This window comes from Crocodylus siamensis, chromosome 1, assembly GCF_052110815.1.
Source record: "Crocodylus siamensis isolate JL-2025a chromosome 1, ASM5211081v1, whole genome shotgun sequence".
NCBI lineage: Eukaryota > Metazoa > Chordata > Crocodylia > Crocodylidae > Crocodylus > Crocodylus siamensis.
Window position 1 is genome coordinate 208,373,842 of NC_143395.1, and position 27,223 is coordinate 208,401,064.

Here is a 27,223-nt window from a genome sequence, read left to right on the forward strand (position 1 = left end):
GGGGCCCCTCCCCTCAATTCGCCTGCCATGACTTGGTGTTATTATATAAAGGGAGGGATCAGTGGAGATCTTCTTCCTGGGGGCCCCCCTGGGGGCAGCAGTACTCACGGTTTGGGTGCTATGTTCCACAGGGTTCCGCCTCCCCTAAATCCTGTCCACTCGCCAACCGGATGGGCCCCCGCAATGGTGGTTCGGTCGTGCTTGATCGGCCTCAGCTTGCCTCGAGGGGGACCCCACGTCCGGGTGGGTTCTGTTGGCCCTTGTCAGGCTGCCCCCCACCCCCAACGAGTAGCCTTCCCGTCCTGGAGACTAGCAAGCTGTATATGTGTCAGCTGGCACCTACTCCAGCACCTCTACATAGGGCGCTTCTGGTTTTGCGCCTCTTCTCCCTTGTTTTTTCTTTTTTGTTTTCTCTCAAAAAGAAATACAACCCTGTGGAGGAGAGGGGTGTGGAGTTGCCTCCTTTCCCCCAGACTCCTACAGGGGGCTCAAATGCCTCCCCTGCTCTGCCTGCTGGTGGTGAACCAGCTGCGCTTCTCCTCCCTGCTGCAGGAGCTTCAGTGCGTCTGGTGTGCTCCAGACCAGTGTGCTCCCTTGCTTTCTCTGCCCTCTGGTTCCAATGGGGCTTTTAAATCTTCCCACAGCAGCCATTCTGGCTGCCACGATTGGCAGGGAACAGCTGATTAAACAGCTGGCATAACACCGGCTTGCGCAGCCACAGCCACGGTTCCTGCTCCGGCTCTGACTGCACTCCAGGAGGTAAGTTCCCCCTGTGGGTGGGCTGTTTGTGGGGTTTGGGGACCATGGGTCTACCCTCTCCCCTTTGGGAACCTGTGGGGGCATCTCGACACCACAGTAGGTCATGTAACTAACCTCATCTCCTTCTACAACCAAGCTACTCACTACCTGGATAAGGGAGATGAGGTCAACATCATTTACTTGGACTTTAGGAAGGCCTTTGTCCCAAAGGCTCTCAAGGAAAAAAATGGGGTTCCATGGGCTCAACAATTCAACGGTCAGATGGGTGCAAAACAGGCTGCAGGGTCAGACCCAGAGACTTCTAATAGAAGGATCTGTGTCGACCTGGAGGAAAGTAGCCAGTGAGGTCCCCCAGGGTTCAGTACTTGGACAAGTGCTTTCCAACATCATCAGTGATCTGGATGTGGGGGTGAAACGCAAGCTGGCAAAGTTCACCAATGACACTAAGCAGTGGGGAAGTGTGGCCATGCATCAGGGTAGGCTGATGATCCAAGCGGACACAGATAGATTAATTAGATCAGTGGACCAGAACCAGATGCTGTTCAACATTGAGAAGTGTAAAGTACTAAAATCCGCAACAAACTTACAGGCTCAGTGGTGCTACGCTAGCTAGCACCATGTCCGAAAGGAACCCAAGGGTCATATCTGACCATAAAATGAATATGAGCCACCAGTGTGATGCTACAGTTAGCAGAGCAAACAATACACTGGCATGCATCAACCAATGCATCTCAAGCAAAGCTAAGGAAGTTATTCTCCTGCTCTACTTGGCATTGGTAAGGCCGCAGCTGGAGTACTGCATCCAGTTATGGGCACCACATTTCAAGAAGGACGTGGAGACGCTTGAGAGAGTCCAAAGAAGAGCCACTCATATGATTAGCGGCCTGAAGAGCAAGTCATACAAGGAAAGACTGACAGAAAAGATAAGACTAGAAAAGATAAGACTTTGTGGGGATTTGATGGCAGCTTACAAATATATCAGGGGTGAGCATTGGGGGCTAAGCAAACAACTATTCACCAAAGCACCCCAGGGGAAAACCAGGAGCCATGGTCATCAACTTCTAGAAGAAGGCTGCAGACTGGATATGACGAAAAACTTCTTCACGATGCGTGTGACCAGACTCTGAAATAGACTTCCAGAGGGGGTGGTGCAGACACCTATCCTGGAGATCTTCAAAAGGAGACTGGATGCATGTCTTGCTGGGGTTATTTGACCTCAGCAGTCTTTCCTGCCCAGAGTAGGGGGGCCAGACCCAATGATCTCACAAGGTCCCTTCCAGCCCTAAACTGCTGTGAATCTGTGAGATATCAAGGTCAGACTTATCTATAATTCTTCAGATCTTCCTTCTTCCCTTTTTTAAAGATGGGCACTATATTACCCTTTTCCAATATCTGGGACCTCACCCAACTTCCATAAGTTCTCAAAACAGATAGCTGATGGCTCTGAAATTACCTTGGTCAATTCCTTCAGTACTTGATGGTGTATTCTATTGGGCACTGCCAACTTGGAAGCATCAATTTTCTCTAAGTATAACCAACCTATTCTGCCATTATTCTAGGCTGTTTGACTTTTTCCCTATTTTTGCTGCAAACTGTACTTGCTATTAGGTAGCTGCCCCGATTTGTGAAGACTGAAGTAAAAAAGGCATTAAATACTTCAACCTTCTCTGCATCAACCATGACTAGATTGCTTTCTGCATTCCATAAGGGATTTATGGTTTCTCTGGTCTTCCTCTTGCTCCTGACATACTTTTTAGAATCCTACTTCATTGCTTTCTATGTCCCTTACCAGCTGCATCTCAAATCATACCTTGGCCTTTCTAATTTTCTCCCTGAATGCCCATGTGACTCATACTCTTCCCTAGTAATATGATCTAATTTCCAAGTGGTAAGACCAAGTAATATGACCAATCTTTTGGAGGATTCCTTTTTGAGTTTCAACCCAGTGAAGAGATTTGTCTAGCCAGGCTGCTCTCCTGTTGTATTTTCCATTCTTCTGTCACATCAGGATATTATAATATATCATAGGGCTTTACAGAGAACCCCTGTAGTTACAATTTCACCAGTGTGCCTGGTGACATTTAAAGCTAAACTCTGAATTTGCTCTAAAATCCACATACACATACAGATCAACTTGGCATTGGGATGCCCATTTAGCCATGGTGAAACTTGATAAACATACTTGGGATTATTTAATAGAATGTTTCTAAAGGGACTTCACTGCAGTAAGTGACTTCCTTCACAAATTTTAATTTTTTATGCTACAGATTTGAGCAGAGGGACTGGGATGTTGTAATGGACAAGATTCACGTAAACCCAGTATCCCTGGCATGCCCCTTCTGAGATCTGTCATCCAGCACTGAAGACTCCAGAACTTGATAATTCAAAAGCTATCAGATTCTCTAGTTCTTTAGTGCGGACAGTTCAACAGTCCTCCTCATGTAACTCCACAGATATTCGCAGTGCTCTGAACAGGACTTCCTTTTGTGGTAGCTATTACAGAATGATAGAAAGGTGGAGCTGGAAGGGATGTTGGGAAGTCAACTAGTCCAACCTGCTCATGATAGGATCAGCCTGTTCTAAACCATCTTAGACGTGTGTCTGTCTGTTATTGTTCTTAAAAACTTGGTGGACAACCCTCTCACACAAATATCAGGCATAATGCCTGAAACACTAAAAATAATTTTTAACTTGCCACAGATAAAGCAGAAGGGAAAGTGTGCTGTAAGTGTCCTGGCACTAGAAGGACAGCAAGCAAGTGTTAAACAAGCTCAAGACATCCAACCAAGAGGACCACACCCATGCTACAAAAGAACATAAAAAACCCCACAGTCCACTCCACTCTGACCATAGGTAGTCACTCTGACCCTGAATAAAGGAGCAAGACCCTCTAGACAGGAACCTCTGGGGTTTTTTAAGTCCTGGAAGGACCACTTGATAATCCTAGTCCAAATCCCTAGCTTTGACTAGGGTGATGTAACAGGGGCCTTCTCAGGGCCAATCTACCAATGCCCTGCCCACCTGTTCTGGACCAACCGCTCACCTTCTCACCTGCCATGCCTTGATATTTAAGTTGTTAATTAGGTGGGAGGCTGCCCATTTCTTGCCCTGATGCCAGGGGACACTATCTGCAGCTCCATTCCTTCCCTACACTGCAGCCCAAGCCTCGCAGATGGCATCCAGAGTTGTTAACCTCACCGGCTCCACACTGGGCTTGAGAATCCTCCAGTCCAGACACCTACAAGATTGCTCCACTCAGGTGACCTACTATGACTTCATTCTGGGGTACCTAGTTCCCTGAGCTGTTCCCCCTTACGGGTGTGGTCCCCCATGGAACCTCTGGCCACACAGGCCCTGGCCTTACCTCCAGGCCAGTCAGAACCCTGGACCTCAGCCTTGTGTCCCTCACAATGGGCCCCTAGCCCTTTGACCCTTCCGGTCCTAGTCCCAGCACTGACCAGTTGAGGGATTTCACGTCAGGCTTCTGAGTCTATAGCCCCACTTTCTTCCTGGGTCTGCCTTCTGGACCCTACTATGGGATGACCCACCCAGTTGTTGGAGCTAAGGTTCTTAAGGCACCCCAACCCGCCTTTTACCAGGGTGGTAACTGGCCTGGCATTTCTTGGAGGCTCCCATGCCACTGGGAGACCCACCCACCCACTCCCAGCAGGGTGCAATTTTAGGTCATGCCCAGGACCAGGAGCCTCCAAACTATCCCCTACAGCTCCAGCCCTTACCTCCAGGATCTTACATGCAGCCAGGTGATGATACTGCCTGGCCTGCCAGCAGCAAACTGCTCTGTTTATATAGGCGGCCAAAGATCTAAAATGGCTGCCACAATGAAGCACCTTCTGGTTGCTTGGCTCAGTTCTTAAAGTTTCAGGTACCAACAATGCCCTGCCGCAGTTCTTAAAGTTTCAGGTACCAACAATGCCCTGCCACAGGTTAACAGACATGAGTATTATTAACAGGAACAGAAAAAAATCCTCCCTGGTATCATTCAGCAACCAGGAAAGTCCAGAGAGCACCACAGGGCAGGGATCAGCAGTTCACTGATAGAGTAGGAAATGTTACTTGAATACAGAATTACCCGGTTTCAAATTTTAAAATTTTCAATTTTCAAATCTGGGGCACTAGCCCAGATCAACCATGCACAGCTGGCCTGACATATGTGCCACATATAGCACATGTCCCAGTCCAGACCTGTATGTTACGTGGAGACCACAGGGCCAATCCAGCATGCAACACCTGCAGCATATGAGGCCACTTCATTGCAGACTGGCTAACGGGGTCCACAGAACACATCTGGCCCATGGGGCATATCTGTGGCACCTCTGCCCTAGATCACTGAAAGGCTGCTTGATAGCAAACTGCTGTTTTACTGAGAGATTATACAGCTGGAGGTTGGCACGTCAAAGGGATAATCTCTTTTAATTTGTCACACATTCTCCTCTATTTTCCAGTGACAAAAGCTACATTTTTGGGGCACCTTTGCACACCTAGACATTGTTGTGGAAGTTGATGCCCTGGGTCCTAGCAAACAAGGAGGAGAACAGAGGAATAAAAAGTGGAAACAGGGAGAGATCACCAAAGAGGAATATACCTCTTCTGCTCGTGCTTGTAGGGAGGCAGTTAGACAGGCCAAAGCTACCATGGAGCTGAGGATGGCAACCCAAGTAAAAGACAATAAGAAATTGTTTTTTAGATATATAGGGAGTAAAAGGAAGGCCCAGGGAGGAATAGGACCTCTGCTAAATGGGCAGAAACAATTGGTGACGGACAGAGGGGACAAGGCTGAACTCCTCAACGAGTTCTTCGCCTCAGTGTTCCTAAGCGAGAGGCATGACAAGTCTCTCACTGGGAGTGTAGGGAGGCAGCAGCAAGGCACCAGACTTCCATGCGTGGACCCTGAGGTGGTGCAGGGTCACTTGGAAGAACTGGATGCCTTTAAGTCGGCAGGCCCGGATGAGCTCCATCCGAGGGTACTGAAGGCACTGGCCGACATCATTGCAGAGCCACTGTCGGGAATATTTGAACGCTCGTGGCGCACGGGTCAAGTCCCGGAGGACTGGAAAAGGGCCAATGTGGTTCCCATTTTCAAGAAGGGGAGGAAGGAGGACCCGGGCAACTATAGGCCAGTTAGTCTCACCTCCATCCTTGGCAAAGTCTTTGAAAAAATTATCAAGGCTCACATTTGTGAGAGCCCGGCAGGGCAAGTTATGCTGAGGGGAAACCAGCATGGGTTCGTGGCAGGCAGATCGTGCCTGACCAATCTAGTCTCTTTTTATGACCAGGTTACAAAACGCCTCGACGCAGAAGGAGGGGTGGATGTCGTATACTTGGACTTCAGGAAGGCCTTTGATACCGTATCCCACCCCATACTGGTGAACAAGTTAAGGGGCTGTGACTTGGATGACTGCACAGTCCGGTGGGTGGAGAATTGGCTGGAGGGTCGCACCCAGAGAGTTGTGGTGGATGGGTCGGTTTCGACCTGGAGGGGTGTGGGCAGTGGGGTCCCGCAGGGCTCGGTTCTTGGACTGATACTCTTTAATGTCTTCATCAGCGACTTGGATGAGGGAGTGAAATGTACTCTGTCCAAGTTTGCAGATGACACTAAGCTATGGGGCAAAGTGGACACGCCGGAGGGCAGGGAGCAGCTGCAAGCAGACCTGGACAGGTTAGACAAGTGGGCAGAAAACAACAGAATGCAGTTCAACAAGGAGAAATGCAAAGTGCTGCATCTAGGGAGGAAAAATGTCCAGCACACCTACAGCCTAGGAAATGACCTGCTGGGTGGCACGGAAGTGGAAAGGGATCTTGGAGTCCTAGCGGACTCCAAGATGAACATGAGTCGGCAGTGTGACGAAACCATCAGAAAAGCCAATGGCACTTTATCGTGCATCAGCAGATGCATGACAAATAGGTCCAAGGAGGTGATACTTCCCCTCTATCGGGCGCTGGTCAGACTGCAGCTGGAGTACTGCGTGCAATTCTGGGCACCGCACTTCACGAAGGATGCGGATAATCTGGAGAGGGTCCAGAGAAGGGCCACTCGTATGGTTAAGGGCCTGCAGGCCAAGCCCTACAAGGAGAGACTAGAGAAACTGGATCTTTTCAGCCTCCGCAAGAGAAGGTTGAGAGGCGACCTGGTGGCTGCCTGTAAGTTCATCAGGGGGGCACAGAAGGGAATTGGTGAGTATTTATTCACCAAGGCGCCCCCGGGGGTTACAAGAAATAATGGCCACAAGCTAGAAGAGAGCAGATTTAGATTGGATATTAGGAGGAACTTCTTCACAGTTCGAGTGGCCAAGGTCTGGAACGGGCTCCCAAGGGAGGTGGTGCTCTCCCCTACCCTGGGGGTCTTCAAGCGAAGGCTAGATGTGTATCTAGCTGGGGTAATGTAGGCCCAGCACTCTTTCCTGCTTATGCAGGGGGTCGGACTCGATGATCTATTGAGGTCCCTTCCGACCCTAGCATCTATGAATCTATGAAGAGCCCCCCCCCCCTTTTTTCCTTTTAGGCAGTGTTTCCCATGCTTTGGAAATCTGAGCCCCCTTAAATGAGGACAGTTTTCCCCCTTGTACAGCCCCACTACATGAAAAAGATTGACTTATCCCCTTGAGTTTTAATTAAATTACATTTGGAAGCCTCTCCTTCCATGTCATGTCCTGCGAAGGACAGCTAACCATATATATCAGCTTGAATAAAATTATTTAATACTGACCTAGAACAATACTTTCCAGGATAACAAAGTCTACAACTAACTTTACAGTGGCTAAACAATAATGTATAAGGGTCTGGACAAAGAAACAAAATACATCAAGTTTAAAGGGTTTGGGAACTTGGCCCATATCAACTACACCATGGGAACAGGCCATAAATCCACTCTTTCCTCAAGGGAAGTGGAAGTGAAACCACTCTAACTTAGCACTGTTTTACTGATAGGTATATTACCACAGGTTACTTTCCACTTACTGTAGGGGCAGAGGAGGAAGAGTGAGCACATGGGTAGTTACTGAACTGCAAATGACTTGCAATAAATCTCTACTCCTTTTTAAACTCACTACAATTTGTTTATCTGTCTATATTCTCCCTAGCTATGATGTGAAGGTCCTGCTGTCAAGCTTCAGGGTCTATGGTTGTTGCATCAATGATGCTGATGGTAGGGTACAGCTTTTTCCCCGTCTCCCACTATACCAAAAGGAGCAGGCACATCAGATCATAAACAACGATGGACCTTTACCTGATAATCTGGTTTGGTGAAGTAGTCTAGGCTTGCAATATGATCCAGAAAGAGGTGAAATTCAGAAGGCATGTGTTTTAGCAGCATTCTATGTTCATACTTCTCTTTTATCATGCCAACTTGCTCCTGCAGAAAAGAAAACATACTAGTTTTCAGCATCACTCTCTCTGTTCCTAACACCTAAGCTTTAGCACTCCTGCAATGGATAGAATAGGCCCTCTAGGACCCTATAGGGACTCACTCATGTTAAAATGTTCTAGCAAAATGAGGCTGATTTGCCTGTGCAGGAAGAAGAAGATATTGGATCCAGAGGCTTCCTTTAGGTGTTGTCCTGATGTGCTGCTGGACCAGGGGTAGGCAATGTTTTTGAAAAATCTGCAGTCTACCTTGTAAGGTGCCGGAGTGCTGGCATACCAGAAAAACAAAACTAGGGCGAGGGGTACATGGTAGGATTCACTGTATATTAATAGAGTTAATAATCATAAATGTTGCTTTTCTACAGTAAATACCAAGTTTTCTAAAAGTTCTAAACCTGGTGACAATAAATAAAACTTCATATACTACCTTTGTTGTGTATTCTTTTTTTGTTAAGCATGCTGTGATAAGAGAGAGGAAAAAAGAGAGAAAGAGGGAAAGAGAAAGAAAAAGAGAAAAAGAGAAGAGAAAGAAAATAAATAAAAAAGGAGAGGAGAGAGAGAAAAAAAGGATAGGAGGGAGAGAACCAGACACACACACACAGAACCAGACATGCAGCTCACACATGCACACAGACACACACATGTAGACAGAAATACACAGAACCAGACACACAGCTGCATATGCACACACAGAGACACACACAACCATAGACACACACACAGATGCCTACAGAACTAGACATACACACGCGCACACAGAACCAAACATGAGCGCACACAGATGCACACAGAATTCGCCTTAGCCCCCCTGTAGCCACCCCCCCAGAGCGGCCACTGCCTGCCCACCCTGCACAGATGAGCCTGCAAAGATGTGGTGCTCCCAGCAGGGGAGCCTCTTCCTGGTTGGGGGATTGGGCTCAGAGTGGGCGGCAGCAGAGCAGCAGTGGCCTAGGCAGTGCTGGAGGGGTGGCTATGGAGGGGAGGAGACTAAGGCAAATTTTGGGGTGGCTATAGGCCCCCCCAAGCCTAGCCTAATGCCTCCCCTGTGGGGTCCTGAGCCCTAGCTGGGCTTTGTGCCAGCGGCAGCTGCATGAGCCCCTCTGGGCGGATGGCAGGGGAGAGGGCTGAGGCAGTGCAACCCCAGGTCTCTCCCCCTCCCCCACCATCCACTCTGAGGCATGCATACAATTGCTTCCTAAAGCCTTGGCCCCAGATTCACACTGGCAGCAACTGCGCACATGCCTTGGGATGCAGGGCGGGGGAGGGGCCTGAGGCAGGGCATCCATGCCTGCCTGTGGATGGACAGTGGTGGAGGGACTGAGGGTTGTGCTGCCTCAGGCCCCTTCCCGGTCCTCTCCCCAGAGGGGTGCACACAGCTGCTGCTGGCATAAAGCCCAACTGGGGCTCTGGAACCCAAAGGGGCAGCACTAACTGAGGTGACCATCCCAGGCCCCATGCTTTGGGGGGCCCCACAGTCAGTGCCATATAGGCCCCGCCATGTGCTGCTGCTGCTGAGTGCTGCCAGCTCTGCCACCACCAAGCACTGCCGGTTCTGGCTGCTTGCCACCTCCAACCCCCTTGGGTCCCATACAGGCTCATATGTCCCAGGCCCTGCACACCCCTATGGACAGCTTTGGCGACACTAAAGGGAGCTATAGCCACCCCTCCAGTGCCACCCAGGCTGCCCCCACCCACCCTGTGCAGATGAGCTTGCTCCACTCCTACCCACAACACAGCTCTCCCTGAGGCCCTCCACTGGGAAGAGGCTGGCACCACCCCTGCAGCCAGCCCAGGCTCTGGGTAGCTGCTGCCAGCCATGGAGCTCAGGCTGCTTGCAGCAGGGCTTTTAGCATCCCAGCCACCTGCTGGGAGCAGCCTGGGCTGCATGGCTGGCAGCAGCTGCCCAGATCCTGGGCCAGACGTTATACGCCAGGCAAAATGGCCTTGCATGCTCTGGCACGTGCTCCGGGAGTTGCCGATTCCTGTGCTAGACTTTTCCAACAAAGCCAAAAAATTGCAAGATTCCCCATCCCCTGTGAGAGTTCTAACTAGTGTTAGGGACCAATATTCTGTGGGAAGGTCATATATGCTCTCCTGGAGAAGGTTTTTTCAGGAACATGTATGTGGATTCTTAGTTTAAGTCTTTTGGTTTGGGCACCCTATTTGACTCACCAACTGAAGATCCTGCGTAGCCCTTCTTGAGCAACTGGGCTGAAATTAATAAACCATCAGCCTCCTCAGAAAGTGTTTCTCTCCCTAAAGTCCTTGCTTGTTTGTAAGAAGGACTCTCTGGAACCAGGCTCTGGCATAATTCACCTCTACTTCAAATTCAACTTAGTTTTTTATGAAGTCTGATGACCCATTAACATTTATAATTTATATCAAGGTCCATGTAGATGTCCCAGACAGGCATCAAGAGTCTGTCATATCCGCCAGTACACATGCACACACACTACTATAGCAACTTGAGATGAAGCCTGAAAAACAACCTATAGCTACAGTTAATCACCAGGTTTCCTACCTTATCTTTGATCTTGCGCCATGGAAGTTGGCCAACTGCAAACTCCACTAACATGTAAAAGAGGGACCACAGGTCATCATGTCTACCCATCTCCTGGAGAAGATAGAGACAAAGTAAAGTGAAACAGCATCTTTGCTGCTGCTCAGTGTTTGTATTCTCCAGTGATGAGCCTCCTTGTTTATCAAGTGGAGAGGGTAACATCTATGGGATGTGTCAATTCCATTTTCAACATAATTAAAGAAAGTGGTTAGATATTATTAAGGCTGCAAAGTCAAGCACTCAAAATCAGGAAATGCCATAATGAAAACTCTATGCATCCTTAATTCCTCTCCCTGGCACAGATACATTATAAATGCTCTTTAATTATATGATTATGTGCTTGTTTTTCACAGGGTCCCTCTTGGTGCACAGGATGGACAGCACTGCATGACTGGGCAATTGTTCTGGAGGGGGGTTTAATTCTTATTAGAAATAAACATAAAAATTAAGTTCTAGAGAACAGCTGTGACTGCTCTTCAGAACGCAACGTAAATTCCCAAGGTAAAGACAATCTAAGCCCATTTCTGACTCTGACTCCTTCCATGACCTTGGACAAATCAATTAACTCAAGTATCAGTTTTCCAGTCTCTAAGAAGGGATAATGTCAACCTATATACTTTAGCCCTGAGAAAGGGCACTTCGTGCTTGATAGCTTGTCTAAAATCTCTCCCAGATATACAGCTGATCCAATAAAAGATGCCATCTTGTAACCTATACAATTCTGGAAGGAACTGTAAAGGATTCATACCTGTTGGTTATGTACTGAGAAATTTAGGGACCAAATCCCATTTTACGTTTATGTGTCACATGAGTGCCATTTTTGGCATTTACACAGATTTTAGATTCTACTCCCCTTGTGTAGTCACGCTTGTCCTGCTCTTCCTTTCTGAAGGCTAACCTCAGAAGGGAAGGCTCAGAAGGCTACAAGGGTTTCAAGGTGGAATAGAATAACCAGGGTATATGTATAAATTAATATCCCTGAAAGCATAGTCCAAGAGAAACCACAAATAATTACTGTTTGGCAGCAGCTTAGGAGGATCTCCACTTTTGCCCAGTGATTAAGGCATTTTACCAGGGAGCTGAAGATGCAGGTTCTGCCAGATCCTCTCTACCCCCCTCCCCAAGGGCTTTGAATCTTCATCTCTCACTTCTTAGCAAATTGCTCTAACCACTAGGCTATGGTCAGATTAACATGGCTAACTACCTCTCTCAGGACAGGGTAGCCAACCTGCAGCACAGGTGCCACAAGTTGCACAGGCAGCCTCTGTGTGGGAAGGGACTGGCAGCACAATGGCAGATACAGCAGGAAGCAGAATCCAAAGCAGTAGATCAGGTAGGGAGCACAGGGCAAGGAGCAGAAAGCCAAGCAGCAAATCAGGTAAGGGAAAGGGATTGGATTGGACTTGGGGAGGGTGCAGGGCTAATTTGTGGCCCCCACAAATTCAGACATTGCACAGAGGACCCTATAGCCCTCCTCTAGAAAGGCATCCAAAAGGTGAAGATAGGGGGTGCCAAGAGAAGAGGAAAGTAGAGGTTGTTTGGTTCAGTAAGACAGACACTGCCCTGGAAGGCTTCTAATTTCTGTCCCCAGTGACTTCTCTGCATCGTGCATTTAATATTTGGTGGATAAAATGGATAAGCAGCAGCACGATACTTTTTGCCACACTAAGGATCCTCTTTTCTTCAGGCATTTACCTGTGTGCCTGGGCAATTCTATTCTGCCACATGGAGAAACAGAACCTCAACTCTGAGAATGCCAAAAGTTGCCTTTATATGATGACCAAGTCTCATTTAGGTGCATAAAGGTGAAAAAGGATTTGGCCCAAAAAGTCAATATCAATGCTAAGCAATAACACTTGCAGGAGAAACTCCTCCTAAAAAAGCAACAGCACTTGGAGGCTGAAGTCTGGAGGGAGCCATAAGAGAATAGCAGCAAGAGCCTGGCATCAGAAGCCAAATGGCTTTATATGATGGGGTTCAAGAAATGAAAGATATTTAATATCTAAATAGAAAGCATTTTTTAAATATTTACATATGATGGTTATGAATTGAAGAAAGATGAGATCTCCATGGAGAGTTTGGGATGAAACAGTTCAGACATTCTACATAAGTAACATCTGTCCTTAGAGGAAAATCTGGTTTGTGTAAATTACCCTTCACCTGGGCCATGCTTCAACCTTCAGATGGACAGTGGGCTCTAGGGAGCCAGCTGTTGCGCAGAACAGATCAGGATTCTACTGGGAAGCAGCCAAAGTGCACAGGAACCTGGGACTGACAGTGGGCACTTTTACATATGCTCTGGGGGTAAGGGGTGTTTAATTAGAGTGGCTCCAAGAGCCGCTCTAATTAAAGCACCTCAGCATCTCATGTATCAATGTATCAGCATAATTATAGTCCGTCAGAGCAGCTGCCATACTCATTTACAGGCACCCAGTGATATCAGTTTCTCTTGGATTTTTAAAACTTGATTTTTATTTTTTCTTAATAATGGAGCATGATAATTACCAAATGTGAGACTTTGCCTAGAGAAAATCCAACAGCAAGAATATATTTTTATATTGGCAATCAATAGTTTTACACTTTCACTAGAGGTTGTAGATACATGAACTTGTTTTAGGCAATAAGTTAGAAGTCACATCAAACTAAACCTAAACATCAACCCACTTTCACCACTAAAGAGCACAGAATTTAACAGCTGCTGGGGAGGGTGAACCCTATCTTTTAAACCCTTGAATAGTTGAGATACTCACTCGATTTTTGTGTGCATTCACTGAAGCATAGCGGACTGTTCCCCGAAAACCAGCAACATTGCGAGGCTGTAGGGAGGCAATAAATAATCTCAGAAACAAAGCAGTGTTGCAGAGTCCAGAGTATAATAAACTTTTAAAGACTTCCCAGCTATACCTTTACAAATCTGTCAAATGCTAAACTCTTATCGAAAGCCATTTCTATGCTCTAGTAGCTACATAAACACACAGTGCATTTTTTAGCCCCATATTTAACCACTAATCTGCACTGACAGCAAGGTACTGGTCATTATTACAAGGCAGCTAGAGCAAAAGAGATGTCAATATTTTCCAGGTTTCTACCTTCTGACAGTTCTCAGCCAGCCCCAGATAGTGCAGGGAAGTCTGCACGTGCAATGGCTATCCTGCCCAGTCAGGGGCTCATTGCTAGCTGCCCCACTAGCAGATCGAGGCAGGGGGCTAAGACCCGCCCCCCCTGCAGCTCTTTCCAAGCCCCCTTCCACTGATTTGGCAGCTGGGATGGGAAGCTCCCTGCTGCTGGGACAGCAGGACATTGTCCCTGTCTGGGCTCCCCCACCGGAGCCTACCCCAGTAGCAGACAACTCCCAGGGGCAGGAAGCAATCTCCTGACCTCTGCCAGGAGACAACTATCTCCTCGCCCCATGTCCCCTGCCAACCCCTGGGCTAGCACCAGGCGGAGCTTAGAGCTCAACCTGGATGCTGCTCGGGGCCACAGTGGGTCGGGCCAGAGTGCTGTCAGGAATAGCAAATCTGCAGCCAAATCCTCGCATGTGTAGACACCTGCTCTTGGTGGGTTTACTCGAGAGTAATTTACTCTTGAGTAAACCCACCCCACAGCATTTGCACATGTAGATGCACGTACTGAGAAATGAATTGGTATGAGGTAAACTAAGTCTGTTCAGGGCAAGAGTAGTGGACTGCTCTTCTGAAATACTGCCAATGAACAGATGCTCCTGCTGACCTTGTCCAGTATCTCCTCATGAATTAGTCAATACCTTCTGTCTTACATGCCTCACACATCTTCATTCCTCCTCCTCCCAATAAAAACTGGTCCCATCCTTTAAGACTGTGAATCTGGATAGGACACCACTCTAGAGAATGTCCCAGAGCCAAGAAGATGGACTGGATTGGATGTATCAGTTTACTCCCATCTCAGTTGTCTTCCCTGGACTTCTAGCTGCTCAAATCCTCTCATTTCTCCCACATGGCTCCTGTCATTATTGGATCTGAGGGTGCCTACACATGTTCAGGGTCTCACTGTAACTTCCAGCACTTTACATAAAGTGCCATGAGTTAGAGCTCCCACCACCATGAGTTAAAGCTCCCACTGCCATGAGTTAGAGCCCCCACCTGCCTGTTGGGTTGGGGGAAGGGCTGGAGCCTGCCTGCACTGGCACTAGCCATCAGGCAGGGGTGCTCCAGCAACCTCCAAGGAGGCTGCTGAACTACCCCTCTCCCAAGCTCTGCTCCCCCATCCCTCCCCAGCTCCAGGTCTGTCAGCAGGGGAAGGAGGGGGAGGGAGAGTGACAGCACGAAGTTGCTAGCTTCTTTGAATGGCCAGAGCTCGGGTGGGCAACGGGGGCGGGTGGAACAGAGCTCAAGGCAAGGGCTTTGTGAAAAGTTAACCCTGAGTGCCTATACTACAGCTTCCTGGTACCCTACCTATTTCCTGCTACCTAAGTTGGCTATCTAAAAACCATCTCTGCCTCAGAACAGGTGCACAGCCCTCACCACCTGATGTGATCCACAAGAAAGGTCAGAATTAAACAAATGAAAACACTTTGATGAAAACTCGTCCAAGATGAGTAGGGGAACTAGGTGTCCAAGACGAGTGGTCGTTTCTTAAGGAGATGATTCTCCGAGCCCAAGGAGTGACAGTCCCAATGTGAGTCAAAAGGGGCAAGACTGCTCAAAAGCCCCCCCTGGCTCACCAAAGGCATTCAGGAATGCCTGAAAGCCAAAAAGGAGGCATACATCCAGTGGAAAGGAGGGCCTATCACCAAAGAGGATTATTACCTCCACCGCTCGAGTCTGTAAGGAGGCTGTTAGGAAAGCTAAGGCACAGACAGAACTAGGGCCAGCAACAAGGATCAAGGACAACAAAAACTCCTTTTTTAAATACATAGGGAGTAAAAAGAATGCACCAGGCAACATGGGGCCCCTGCAGGATACGCTTAGCAATCTAGTAGTTGCACCAAATGAAAAAGCAGGTCTTTTTAACAAATCCTTTGCCTCCATTTTTCTGAGTAGGGAGAAACATCTCCCCGACCAGGATTCAGGACAGGGACATCTCCCCCACTGGGATTCAGGACAGACTCAGGAGAAACTCTGCCAGGCCTAGGGTCAGGGAGGATTGAGTTAGGGAACTTCTGGAGAGGCTGGTTCAAATCAGCAGGTCCAGATGCTCTGCACCCCAGCGTGCTGAAGGAATTGGCAGGGGTCATCGCGGGGTCCCTGGCACAGCTTTACAAGCACTCATGGTGCTCTGGCCAGGTGCCAGAAGATTGGAAGAAGGCCATTGTGGTCCCCATTTTTAAAAAAGGGAAGAGGGATGACCCAGGCAATTATAGGCCCATTAGTCTTACTTTGGTCCTGGGGAAGCTCTTTGAGGACTATACAGCCATTGCTCGGGTTTGTAGGGGGGCTGTTAGGAAGGCCAAGGTGAAGATGGAACTGGGACTAGCAACCCAGATCAAGGACAATAAGAAGTCCTTTTTTAAATACATAGCTGGTAAAAAGAAGGTTCCAGGTAATGTAAGCTTCTGCAGAACATGCTAGAAAGTCTGGTGGTCACACCAGACGTCAAAGCTAACTTATTTAACAACTTCTTTGCTTCCATTTTTCTGAGCAGGGACCAGGTCATCTCCTCCATCATGTTCCCTGACATTTCCAGGGGAGGCGCAGACAGGCCCAGGGTCAGAGTGGACCTAGTCAGTGACTTCCTGGTGGGACACATCCAAATCAGCAGGTCTTGATGATCTCCATCCCAGAGAGCTGAGAGAATTAACAGAGGTCATTGTGGGTCCCCTGGCACAGCTTTACGAGCACTCGTGGTGCTCTTGCAAGGTGCCAGAGGACTGGAAGAGGGCCAATGTGGTCCCTATTTTCAAAAAAGGTAGGAGGGAAGACCCAGGAAACTATAGGCCTGTTAGTCTTACCTCGGTCCTGGGGAAGCTCTTCAAGAAAATTATCCAGGAGCACATCTGCAAGGGAGCAGCAGGGAGGTTATGCTTAGGGGCAACCAACATGGGTTCATCAGAGGCAGGTCCTGTCAGACCAACCTGGTGACCTTTTATGATCAGGTCACTAAATCCTTGGATGAAGGTGTCATGGTGGACGTAGTCTTTCTGGACTTTAGAAAAGCCTTCGACACTGTCTCTCACCCCATTCTCATTAAAAAATTAGGCGACCGTGGTGTCGATCCCTACACGGTCAGATGGGTCGCCAATTGGCTGGAGGGCTGTACCCAGAGAGTGGTCGTGGATGAGTCTTTTTCGACCTGGAAGAATGTGGGCAATGGGGTTCTCCAGGGCTCAGTCCTCGCGCCTGCGCTGTTCAACATCTTCATCAGTGACTTGGATAAGGTGGTGAATAGCACCTTGTTCAAATTTGCAGATGACACTAAGATATAGGGGGAGGTGGCCATGCTAGAGGGGAGGAACAAGCTGCAATCAGATCTGGACAGGTTACAGAAGTGGGTGGATAAGAATAGGATCAGTTTCAATACTGACAAGTGCAAGGTGCTACACCTGGGGAGAAAGAACCAGCAGCACACCTACAGCCTGGAGAACTCGCCTCTCATCAGCACAGAGGCAGAAAAGGATCTTGGAGTCATTATGACTCAAAGATGAACATGGGCCGCCAATGTGGGGATGCAGTCAGAAAGGCTAACTGTACCTTGTCATGCATCCAAAGATGCATAATGAGCAGGTCCAAGGAGGTGATCTTCTCCCTCTATGTGACCTTGGTAAGGCCCCAGTTGGACTACTGCATCCAGTTCTGGGCGCTGCACTTCAGGAGGGATGTGGACAGCATGGAGAGGGTCCAGAGAAGGGCCACTTGCATGATTGGAGGGATCAGGGCAGGTCCTATGAGGAAAGGCTAAGGGACCTGAACCTGTTCAGCCTCCACAAGAGGAGGCTGAGAGGGGAGCTAGTGGCGATCTATAAACTTATTAGGGGGGGACCAAAGGGAAATGGGTGAGATCCTGTTCCCCAGAGCAGCTCCCAGAGAAACAAGGAATAACGGACACAACTTGATTGAGAGTAGGTTCAGGCTAGACATCACAAGGCACTACTTCACAGAGCAGCCAGGATCTGGAACCAGCTTTAAGGGAAGTGGTGCTGGCTCCTACCTTAGGGGTCTTTAAAAGGAGGCTTAATAATTATCTAGCTGGGATCATCTGAGCTTAATCTTACCAGGGGTCATATGAACCCAGTATTCATTCCTGCCCAAGGCAGGGGATCAGACTTGATGATCTGCTCAGGTCCCCTCCAAGCCTACATCTATGAACCTATGATGTTCTCTTCTTTTGCCTCCTTGGATCTAACTGTATTCTCCATTTTCTTGTGCCCTTTCCTTAAATGCTCCCCAAGAGACAGGGGGCTTAATATAGTTGCCTTGAGAACAAGCCAGCCCTACCACTGGCATTCATTAGAGGGGATTTGTTCCCTTGATTTCATAGATTTCATAGATTTCATAGACATTAGGGCTGGAAGGGACCTCAGAAGATCATCGCGTCCAGCCCCCTGCCCAAAGGGCAGGAAGTCAGCTGGGGTCATAGTATCCCAGCAAGATGAGCATCCAATTTACTCTTGAAGGTGTTCAATGTAGGTGCTTGAACCACCTCCACTGGCAGACTGTTCCAGGCCTTGGGGGCTCAGACAGTAAAGAAATTATTCCTTATGTCCAGCCTAAAAAGGTCTTGCAGGAGTTTGTGACCGTTCGACCTCGTCATCCCTTGGGGCACTCTGGTGAATAAACGTTCCCCCAGATCCTGGTGGTCACCCTTGATAAACTTATAGGTGGCCATCAGATCACCCCTGAGCCTGTGCTTTTCCAGGCTAAAGAGTCCCATGGCTCTCAGCCTGTCATTGTAAGATCTGTTTTCCTGACCTCTGATCATGCGTGTGGCTCTCCTCTGGACTCTCTCAAGCTTCTCCACATCCTTTTTGAATTGTGGAGCCCAAAACTGGACGCAGTACTCCAGCTGCGGCCTCACTAAGGCCGAGTACAAGGGGAGAATGACGTCCCGGGATTTGCTTGAGAAGCATCTATGGAAGCGAGCCAGCGTTTTGGTCACTTTATTAGCCGCAGCATCGCATTGCAGGCTCATGTTCATCTTGTGGTCAATGATGCCCCCCAAGTCTCTTTCTTCTGTAGTGCTAACCAACGTAGCACTGCCGAGCCTATAAGGGTGCTGCAGGTTTTTCCTCCCAAGGTGGAGAACCTTGCATTTTTCGGTGTTAAACACCATCAGGTTCTCGTCTGCCCATTTGCTGAGCTTGTCCAGGTCAGCCTGGATCACCCGCCTATCTTCTGGCGTGGATGCTTTGCCCCAAAGTTTGGTGTCACTGGCGAACTTAGCCAGTCCACTCCTGATTTCAATGTCCACATTGTTAATGAAGATGTTGAACAGTATGGGTCCCAGGACTGAGCCTTGAGGAACCCCACTGGTTACAGGGCACCACGATGAGTGACTGCCATGAATCACAACCCTCTGGGTCCAACCATGGAGCCAATTTCCCAGCCAGTGGATCGTGGTGGAGCCAAGGCCACAACTGGGCAGTTTGGCCAAGAGGTGATCATGGGATACCAGATCAAAAGCTTTTTTGAAGTCAAGATATATGACATCAATCTCTTCTCCCTTGTCCAGGTGATAGGTCACCTGGTCATAGAAGGAAATGAGATTGGTCAAACAAGACCTACCCATAACAAACCTGTGCTGGCCTGTCCCTTAGAATGTTAGCCTGGGCCAGTCCCTCAAGGATGGCCTCCTTAATAAACTTTTCTAAGATCTTCCCCAGGATAGAAGTCAGGCTAATGGGCCTGTAGTTAGCCGGATCCACTCTCCTCCCTTTCTTGAAGATCGGCACCACACTGGCCTTCTTCCAGTCTTCGGACACTTCACCAGAGCGCCAGGAGTTTTCAAAGATCCGTGCCAGGGGCTGGGCTATGACGCTCGCCAGCTCCTTGAGTACCCTGGGGTGCAGATTGTCAGGGCCAGCTGACTTGAAGGTATCCAGCTTCCCAAGGTGTTCCTTCACGAGGTCAGCATTTATGGAGGGTAGGGGATCCCCCTCACCCAGATTTCCCTGTCCCATAGCAGGCATGGGCATCCCATGTGACTGATGAAAGACTGACGCAAAGTACCTATTTAATAGGTTGGCTTTTTCCTGCGCGTCAGTTGCCAGTTGCCCCATCTGGTTTAGCAGGGGTCCAACATTGCCCTTGCTTTTCCTCCGGCTCCCCACATATCTGAAAAAGGACTTTTTCTTGTCCTTGATGCCTGAAGCTAGTTGGAGTTCAGTTGCAGCCTTGGCTTTCCTGGTTTGGTCCCTGCAGGACCGGACCAGCGCGGAGTAATCCTCCTTGGAGGTGAATCCCATCCTCCATCCTTTGTAGGCTTTCCTTTTTAGCCACAGTAGGTCCGCTAGGTCCCTGGAGAGCCAGGGGGGCTGCTGTGCCTTCTTGCTGCCTTTCTTCCGTGTTGGAATAGATTTAGCTTGTGCATTGAGGATCGCTTCCTTGAGGAGCAACCACTCTTCTTGAACTCCCATCACCCTGGGGTCATGGTCCCTGAGGGCCTCACCGACAAGCCTCTTGAGCTTGTCAAAGTCGGCTTTTCTGAAGTCAAGGACTTCTGTGTTGCTGACTGACTTGCCAGCTTTACGGCGGATAGTGAAGGTGATCAGCTCGTGGTCGCTGTCACCCAGCTTCCCATCGATCACTAGGTCGCCGATTAGGTCATCCCCCATAGCCAGTACCAGGTCAAGCAGTGCTTTGCCTCTCGTTGGCCCATAGACTTCTTGAGTCAGGTAGAGGTCATCCACGCATGAGAGAAAGCTTTGCGCCCGCTCGGATTTTGCTGAGTGATCTTCCCATGAGATCAATGGTAATTGAAGTCACCCATGACAACCAAGGTCCTGGAGCAAGTGGCCTCAGTCAGTTCCCGGGCGAACTCCTGGTCAAGCTCAGGACTTTGAGTGGGAGGTCTGTAGTAGACTCCCACCGTTGTGTCCCCTGTGCCGTATTCCCCACGAATTTTTACCCAAAGGGTCTCTAGCTGTCCATGCCGGTTGCCAACATCAGCTTGCAGGGACATGTAGCTTTCCTTGACATAAAGAGCTACACCTCCGCCCCTTTTGTCAACACGATCCCTCCTGTACAGGGTATAGCCCTCTATACCCGTGGTCCAGTCATGGGTGGAGTCCCACCAGGTCTCTGTTATCCCAATGACATCGTATTTCTTTGCACTGAGCAGGAGGACGAGCTCATCCTGCTTGTTACCCAGGCTCCTGGCATTAGTGTACAGGCAGGCAAGTGTCCCCTTGGGGGCTCTTGCCTTGCCCACAGATTGTGCCAGGGCTGAGGCAGGGGTGGGCTCCCTTAAGTGCCTTGGTCCGCTGGCTTTGCAAGGGTCGCTCAGCAGGCCAGCAGTGGCAGTAGTCCCCCCATCCCCCAGCGGGCTTAGTTTAAAGCCTGGTGGAGCAGGTCAGCCAGCCTGGCTGAGAAGAGCCTCCTCCCCAGGGGAGAGAGGTGGAGGCCATCTCTTCCCAGCAGCTCGCTGCCTCTCTTGCCAAAGAGCGGGCTGTGGTCATGGAAGCCAAAGCCTTCCCGATGACACCAGCACCGCAGTCTTTGGTTCACTGCGTGGATCCTCCTCTCCCTCCTCAGCCCATAGCCCGAGACTGGGAGGATCGACGAAAACACCACCTGAGCTCCCAGACCCCTACGCCCCGCTACCAACTCCCTGTAGCGCCTCATGACCTGGCTGGGGGTGCTCCGAGCCATGTCATTGGTGCCCACATGAATAAGGAGCATGGGGTAGTGGTCTGTGGGCCGGAGGAGCTGCGGGATCCTCTCCGCCATGTCTCGGATGCGGGCCCCCGGGAAGCAGCAGACTTCCTGGGCTAAAGGGTCGGGGCGGCAGATTGCCCCCTCAGTGCCCCACAGGATGGAGTCTCCCACAACAAACACCTTTCGCTTTGTCTTGGGGAGAGCGGGGCCAGTAGCTGCGGTCGAGCCTGGGTTGCCTGCGGGAGCCGGCAACTGAGCAGTCTCTGCTGGGGCTGCAAGAGGTGCGAACCTGTTGCTAAGCTCCGGCGAGGGAGGGCCCTTGGTGTGGCGAGCCTTCGGGCCCTTGACCACCTTGGTCCATGCCCCTGACTGGGCAGAGCAGGAGGTCTCAGAGTCCTCCTTAGTCATGGAGGGAGATGGAGCTCTCCCCTGCGGCTCCCGGGGGAGAAGGGCCTGGCAGTAGGAGTCTATCTCCTGCTCGCAGTCCCTGATGGCACGCAGTCTCTGGACTGTGGCCTGGAGCTCCTCCAGCTGGCGCGCCAGAGACCCCAGTAGGGAGCAGACCCCGCAAGGGGAGGTGGCCATGCTCCCGGGCCCCCGAGCCTGAAAAAGGGACAGGCAGCCCCTGCAGCCAAGAGCCAGGGGCTCCATCTGCGTGGAGCCCGGAACCATGGGCTCCGTCTGGGCGGCCGTCTCTGAGGTGCCCGATGGGGGGGCCGCAGAGCCCGAGGGGACCCTCGGGGTGCGGCACGTGCCCATCCGTGTCATGCCTCTGGTAGGCTGGCTACGGCTGGGGCTGGCTATGGCTGCGGGGGGGTCACAGGCAGGGTCCTCCCTCCTTCCCACCACGAGCCCGCTTACCTCCAGCTGTGCTGGGGGTCGGCAGGGGGCTCGGCAGCTGCTGAGGGGGTGTCTGGGGGGCTTCGGGGGAGCGGGGGCGCAGCGGGCTTCACCCGCGTGTCTCTCACCACTCCGGAGCCTACCTGAGTGTTGATGCAGAGGCTCATAACCAGGGATCCAGGTTTTCCATTTCCCATGGAAAACAGAAAAACACAGATTTCCCCCTTTACATGAGGAAAACATGGATTTCTCATTTTAATGGAGAAACCCATGAATTTTGCAAATTTTGCAAAGACCTCTTCAGGCTGGCAGAGTTCCAGCCTGCAAGGGGGTGAGGGAGAGCAGGAGGAGGGCTGCCAGGCAAGGGGCACCATGTGCATGTATATGCAGATGGCCACTAGGCAGCATAGAGAGCAGCTCTCAAAGGTAAGTTGGTAGGAGGGGGGAGAGATTGAGGCCCCCATAGGGAGGGAGGGAATGGGTTAGGCAGGGCAGGGGCTGGGGCTGCTTTCTAGCTGGGGGAATGCATGAGGCTTGAGGTCTGGGGCCAGATCACACAGTCATAGGGCTCTGGCGGGGAGCAGGGGGATGAAGCCAATTTGCAACTCATCCAGGGGGCAGGGCTGGCTCCCCACCACTCCACACTCTCAGGGGCAGGGAAGACCCATGCCCTTCGGATCTGTACGTGGGGCAGGGGTGGGTGCCTGCTGTGGGCTCAGGCTCCCCACCCTGCTGTCCTCCCTCAGGGCCTTTGCAGACCAGTGGGTAGAACACAGAGCTGCAGGGCACAGCGGGGCCACATGGGGAAGCTGTTTTCTGCTGAGAGCTTCATGCTGCCCTGGCAAAGTGCCCCCTGCCCACACAGCATCAGCACAGGCCTGGTCTGCAGAAGCCCCGAGGAAGGGCAGCTAGGCGAGGAGCCCGCACCCGCAGCAAGCAGCCCGCACCCGCCCCTCCCTGCGCAAAGATCTGGGAGGCACAGGTACCCCCAGCCCCCCAGGAGTGCACACAGCAGCAGGGGGCCAAACCCACCCCGCCATCCATGCCTGCAGGCAACAGGGAGGAGGAGGTGGGCTCTGTGCTTCTCTCTGCTACAGCAACTGCTGCCTCCTGCAGGCAGCAGCTGTGGCTCAGGCATTCCTGTGGGGGGGCACAGGGATGCAGATCTGGGTCCCTGGTCCGACAGCCTTGGAAGCTGGGGGGTCCCTCCAGCAGGCTGAGATGGGGCAGGGGGCTGTGGGTGAGGAGTGAAGGGCACCAGCAGGGCTGGGTGGCTGTGGCTTGGGTGTGAGGGGCCTGGAGCTGAATTCTGTGAGCTAAGGGGGCAGGAGGAGCTCTGATTTTCCATGATAAAAAATCCCAAATCAAATACCAAAATGTATAGGTATTTAGAATTTATTTTATTATACCAATTGAGGCACTGGTAGACTTCCAATTGCTTTAAAATTGTAAATATACCAGGAAAATATTGTGTTCATCTGATACCTATATCTACAGCGGCCTTTCATTTTAATTTGGGATTTTTTTATAAGATAATTTGGGATTTTTTATTAGGGAAAACCAGGATCCCTGCTCGTAACACAACTTCCAATAATCTCTGAAACTCCACTGCTCGTGACTGCATAAACAATGAAAGCTGGCATGCACTTTCAAAAGTAAAAGGAATAAATGATTAAGTGTAATAGTCCCTCAAGCAAAAGAGCAGAGTTAGGGCAGGGCTGGGCTGGGTGCTTGTGCAAATCTCACCCAAGAATCTGCAAAGGGGCCCTGGTACTCAGGGGCTAAAACACTCAACACTGCAATTAAAATAGCTAAGCACTGTGGAGGCAACAGTCAGCTTCAAGGAGGTTGGATCTCATCCCCCAACAGAAACTTCCCTCTGCTGCTGACCAGCTCTGAAGAGGAATGTATCCAGTATTCCTGGCCTGAGAGAATGATGGCTGCAGAGCTTTGAGACTGAGAAGGAGATGAAGACCCTGAGATTCCTCAGGGCTTCAGACACTGCTCAGCTGAAGGACAACTGAACAGAGTCAATAAATATTTGTTTCTTTACTCTGCTTGAAAACCTCTCCTCCACTCTCTCTGTGGCTTGTTGTCTCAGACTATAAGCAGGGAACAGAGCCCTAACTGTCAACCTCACTCAAAAATCTATGGTCTTGTAAATTTAGATAAATATTTAAAATGAACTGTTTAAAATAAAAGCTGTTTTTACAGTCACTGCTGATAGGGTATTTGATGTGAATTTCACAAAACTGATGCAGAAAGAAAGCGAAGTATTAAAGATTATAGCCCTAATTCTACAATACCTAAGCATATGAATAATGCTACCCATATGAATAGCCTCACTGATATCAGTGAATTTATTCATATGCATATAGTTATGGATATGATTGTGGGATCAGGAACTAAAATTATATTTTTATTCTAAAATGGTCTTACAGACTTCATAGCAAAAACAAAATTACTTCAATTGTAGCAATGTGAAACTGTTTATGGGTTTAATACATTAAAGTTCAAAAAACTGCAGTTTTATGTAAACAGCTCATAAATGTTGTATTATTAACAGTCATACTACATTTATAATGCGGCTTTTAAATCACAATAACCACCACCAGGATACAGTATTAGGCTACTGTACAGTAAACGTCACTAAAAAAACTGTGTGCTGGCACTACTGCGCAGTAACTCTGGTTACTGTGCATTTATTAAGTACTAAATGAAATGTGCAGTAACTACTGCACTTTAATGAATGTATAGATATGTCTACCCTCTCCAGATAGTTGTAAAAAAAAAAATATGATGTTTCTAAAATTTAAACACTTTTCTCCAGAAATGTTCAGATACTGCAAACTCTGACAGAGGAATACAGTGTGGTCAAATCATTTAAACTATCCAGACATTTAAACATTCCAAATGGTCTTGGTTATAAATATAACACAGGCCATGTACATATTACTTATATGCTTGAATGTGAATTAGTCTCACAACAAAATTCCAGGACTTGTTATTTTTTTGCATAGAATTGCATTTAATATGAAAAGTCTTAATAAAAAATGGTAAGTAAATTCAGAACTATAGAACTCTTGGAAAATTCCAATTAAAGAAGCAAATACAAGTTATCCACTTCAGCAATTTACAGCAGTAAAATGTGAAGAAAGTAAAAAACTTGTAAACCGTAAAATAAGTTTTCTGATACACCTTTTATTTTGTTGTATTCCTCCCAACTCTGCTATTCAGGACAAAGGCTGAACATCTAAATGGTACAAAGCATGCTTTATACAACAAATAAATAATACAGTGTACCTGAAAAGACCAAGAAGACTACAGCAATATGACATACACTGCATGGATGATAAACTATATTAAAAAGGACTTTAGCTCTGGGGTCTATACGAGTTATCCTTTCTGAACTAATGGACAGATGTATAGCTATATACATTTAAAACGAGTAAACCATATCCAACTGTAATTCACCAACTAAGCACTTTATTGCCTCTGGTAGCAGTCAGAAGAAGCCTCAAATTTCCCAAGCCTGATGGAGTGTCTCCAACCTCTTCTTATTTTTCAACAGTACCATTTACCACTTCTTCACCATTTCTTATGATACCAAGGGAAATGATGTTTCAGCCAAATACTGGGCTCAACATCAAAACTAAAGATGGCTGGCTTTCACCAAACACCCTGGGCCAAAGTAAGCTCAAGGGGAAAAGGAGCCAGGAGTGGAGGAGTGGAGCCCTAGTTATGGAGGAGTAATTAGGAGTACAAACTACAATCCCTGGACAGGGGTCCCTGTGCTAAAGCCCACATTCACAGTTTATGTCAGTTTGTGATGGACCTACATGGGTCCCACTCAGCAGTGATTCAGAAATGAACTCCAGGAAACGTACTCTGGATGGAACAGGGAAGGTGTAAGGAGGTACTAAGCCTTCAGGGGCTCTAAATCCAGCTGCATGTGGTCAGCAGCTACTTGTATGCCTGACTGGAAGGTGAGGACCTACCTGAAACAAGCAAGTAATGAGGGTGGAGCTACAAAAAAAGGTTAAGTACTCCAGAAGAAGAAGGAGTAGGAGTTAGAGAGGTCTTCTTTTGTTGTCTGAAGAAAGATACTAGGGCTGATTTCAGACATTAACACCCCCCGCCCCCCAAAACACAGTGCTTTAAACTCGGCAGACTTCCATGCCAAACCCCACACATGCCCAGAACAGGCAGCACTTTAGCTGGACCTGGCTCACCTGACATCTGTATAGATTGGTTGCTTCAATGGGGCTTTTTTGGTGCTTTTATCTAATAGCTGATTGAATCAGCTAAAGCTAAAAGAGCCAAAAAGCCCCACTGAAGCGCCCAATCTAAACAGGTGCTGTGGAGCCAGGTCAAAATAATGCGCAGCTTCTTCTGGTAAAGCATATTTTGTTTTGGTTTTGGTTTTGGTTTTTTAACTCCTCAAGCAGCCTAGGTTTTGGCTTATTGTTTGTCTACTCATTTGCTTTGGTTACTGTGGTTTAGTTAATTTATTTATTATGGGTATGAAGCTTGTGCTAGAAGGAATAAAAGAACTGACTGCAATCTGAAATCAAAGCTGACTTGCTGAGCTAAAGAAGCAGGGTAAGGAACATGTTTGCATGTGCTGGAGAATACAGGAAGTCTAAACATAGCTCTGTTCAAATGGCTAGAAGGCCTGTACCAACATCAGCAGCAGCAGTTCCAGCAGGAGTAGCAGCAATCAATGCAGCTGTCAGGGGCCCTAACAGGCAACCCAGCCATGACTAATTCCCATTTGGACAAACTTGCCTGATGCTCTAATGAAAGCAAGACCTGCTTATGAACCTGCTGGCCACTGTTAGGGCTTCCTGATTGGCTAGTGGCAAAAGCTGCCTCCCCATTTGGGTTCACCTCTGGC

The 27,223-nt window shown here is 49.0% G+C and overlaps 1 protein-coding gene across 3 annotated transcripts in view; it reads right to left on the reverse strand.

Moving 5' to 3' along the window:
• TTBK1 (tau tubulin kinase 1) overlaps positions 1-27,223 on the reverse strand; it is a 366,739-nt gene that overhangs the window by 89,538 nt on the left and 249,978 nt on the right. For all 3 annotated transcript variants that reach the window (XM_090053924.1, XM_090053932.1, XM_090053939.1), the window contains 3 exons: positions 13,450-13,515; positions 10,661-10,753; positions 8,003-8,128 (listed from right to left, as the gene is read on the reverse strand). In XM_090053924.1, the coding sequence (XP_089910050.1) occupies positions 8,003-8,128; positions 10,661-10,753; positions 13,450-13,515 (285 nt within the window). The remainder of the gene's footprint in view (positions 1-8,002; positions 8,129-10,660; positions 10,754-13,449; positions 13,516-27,223) is intronic.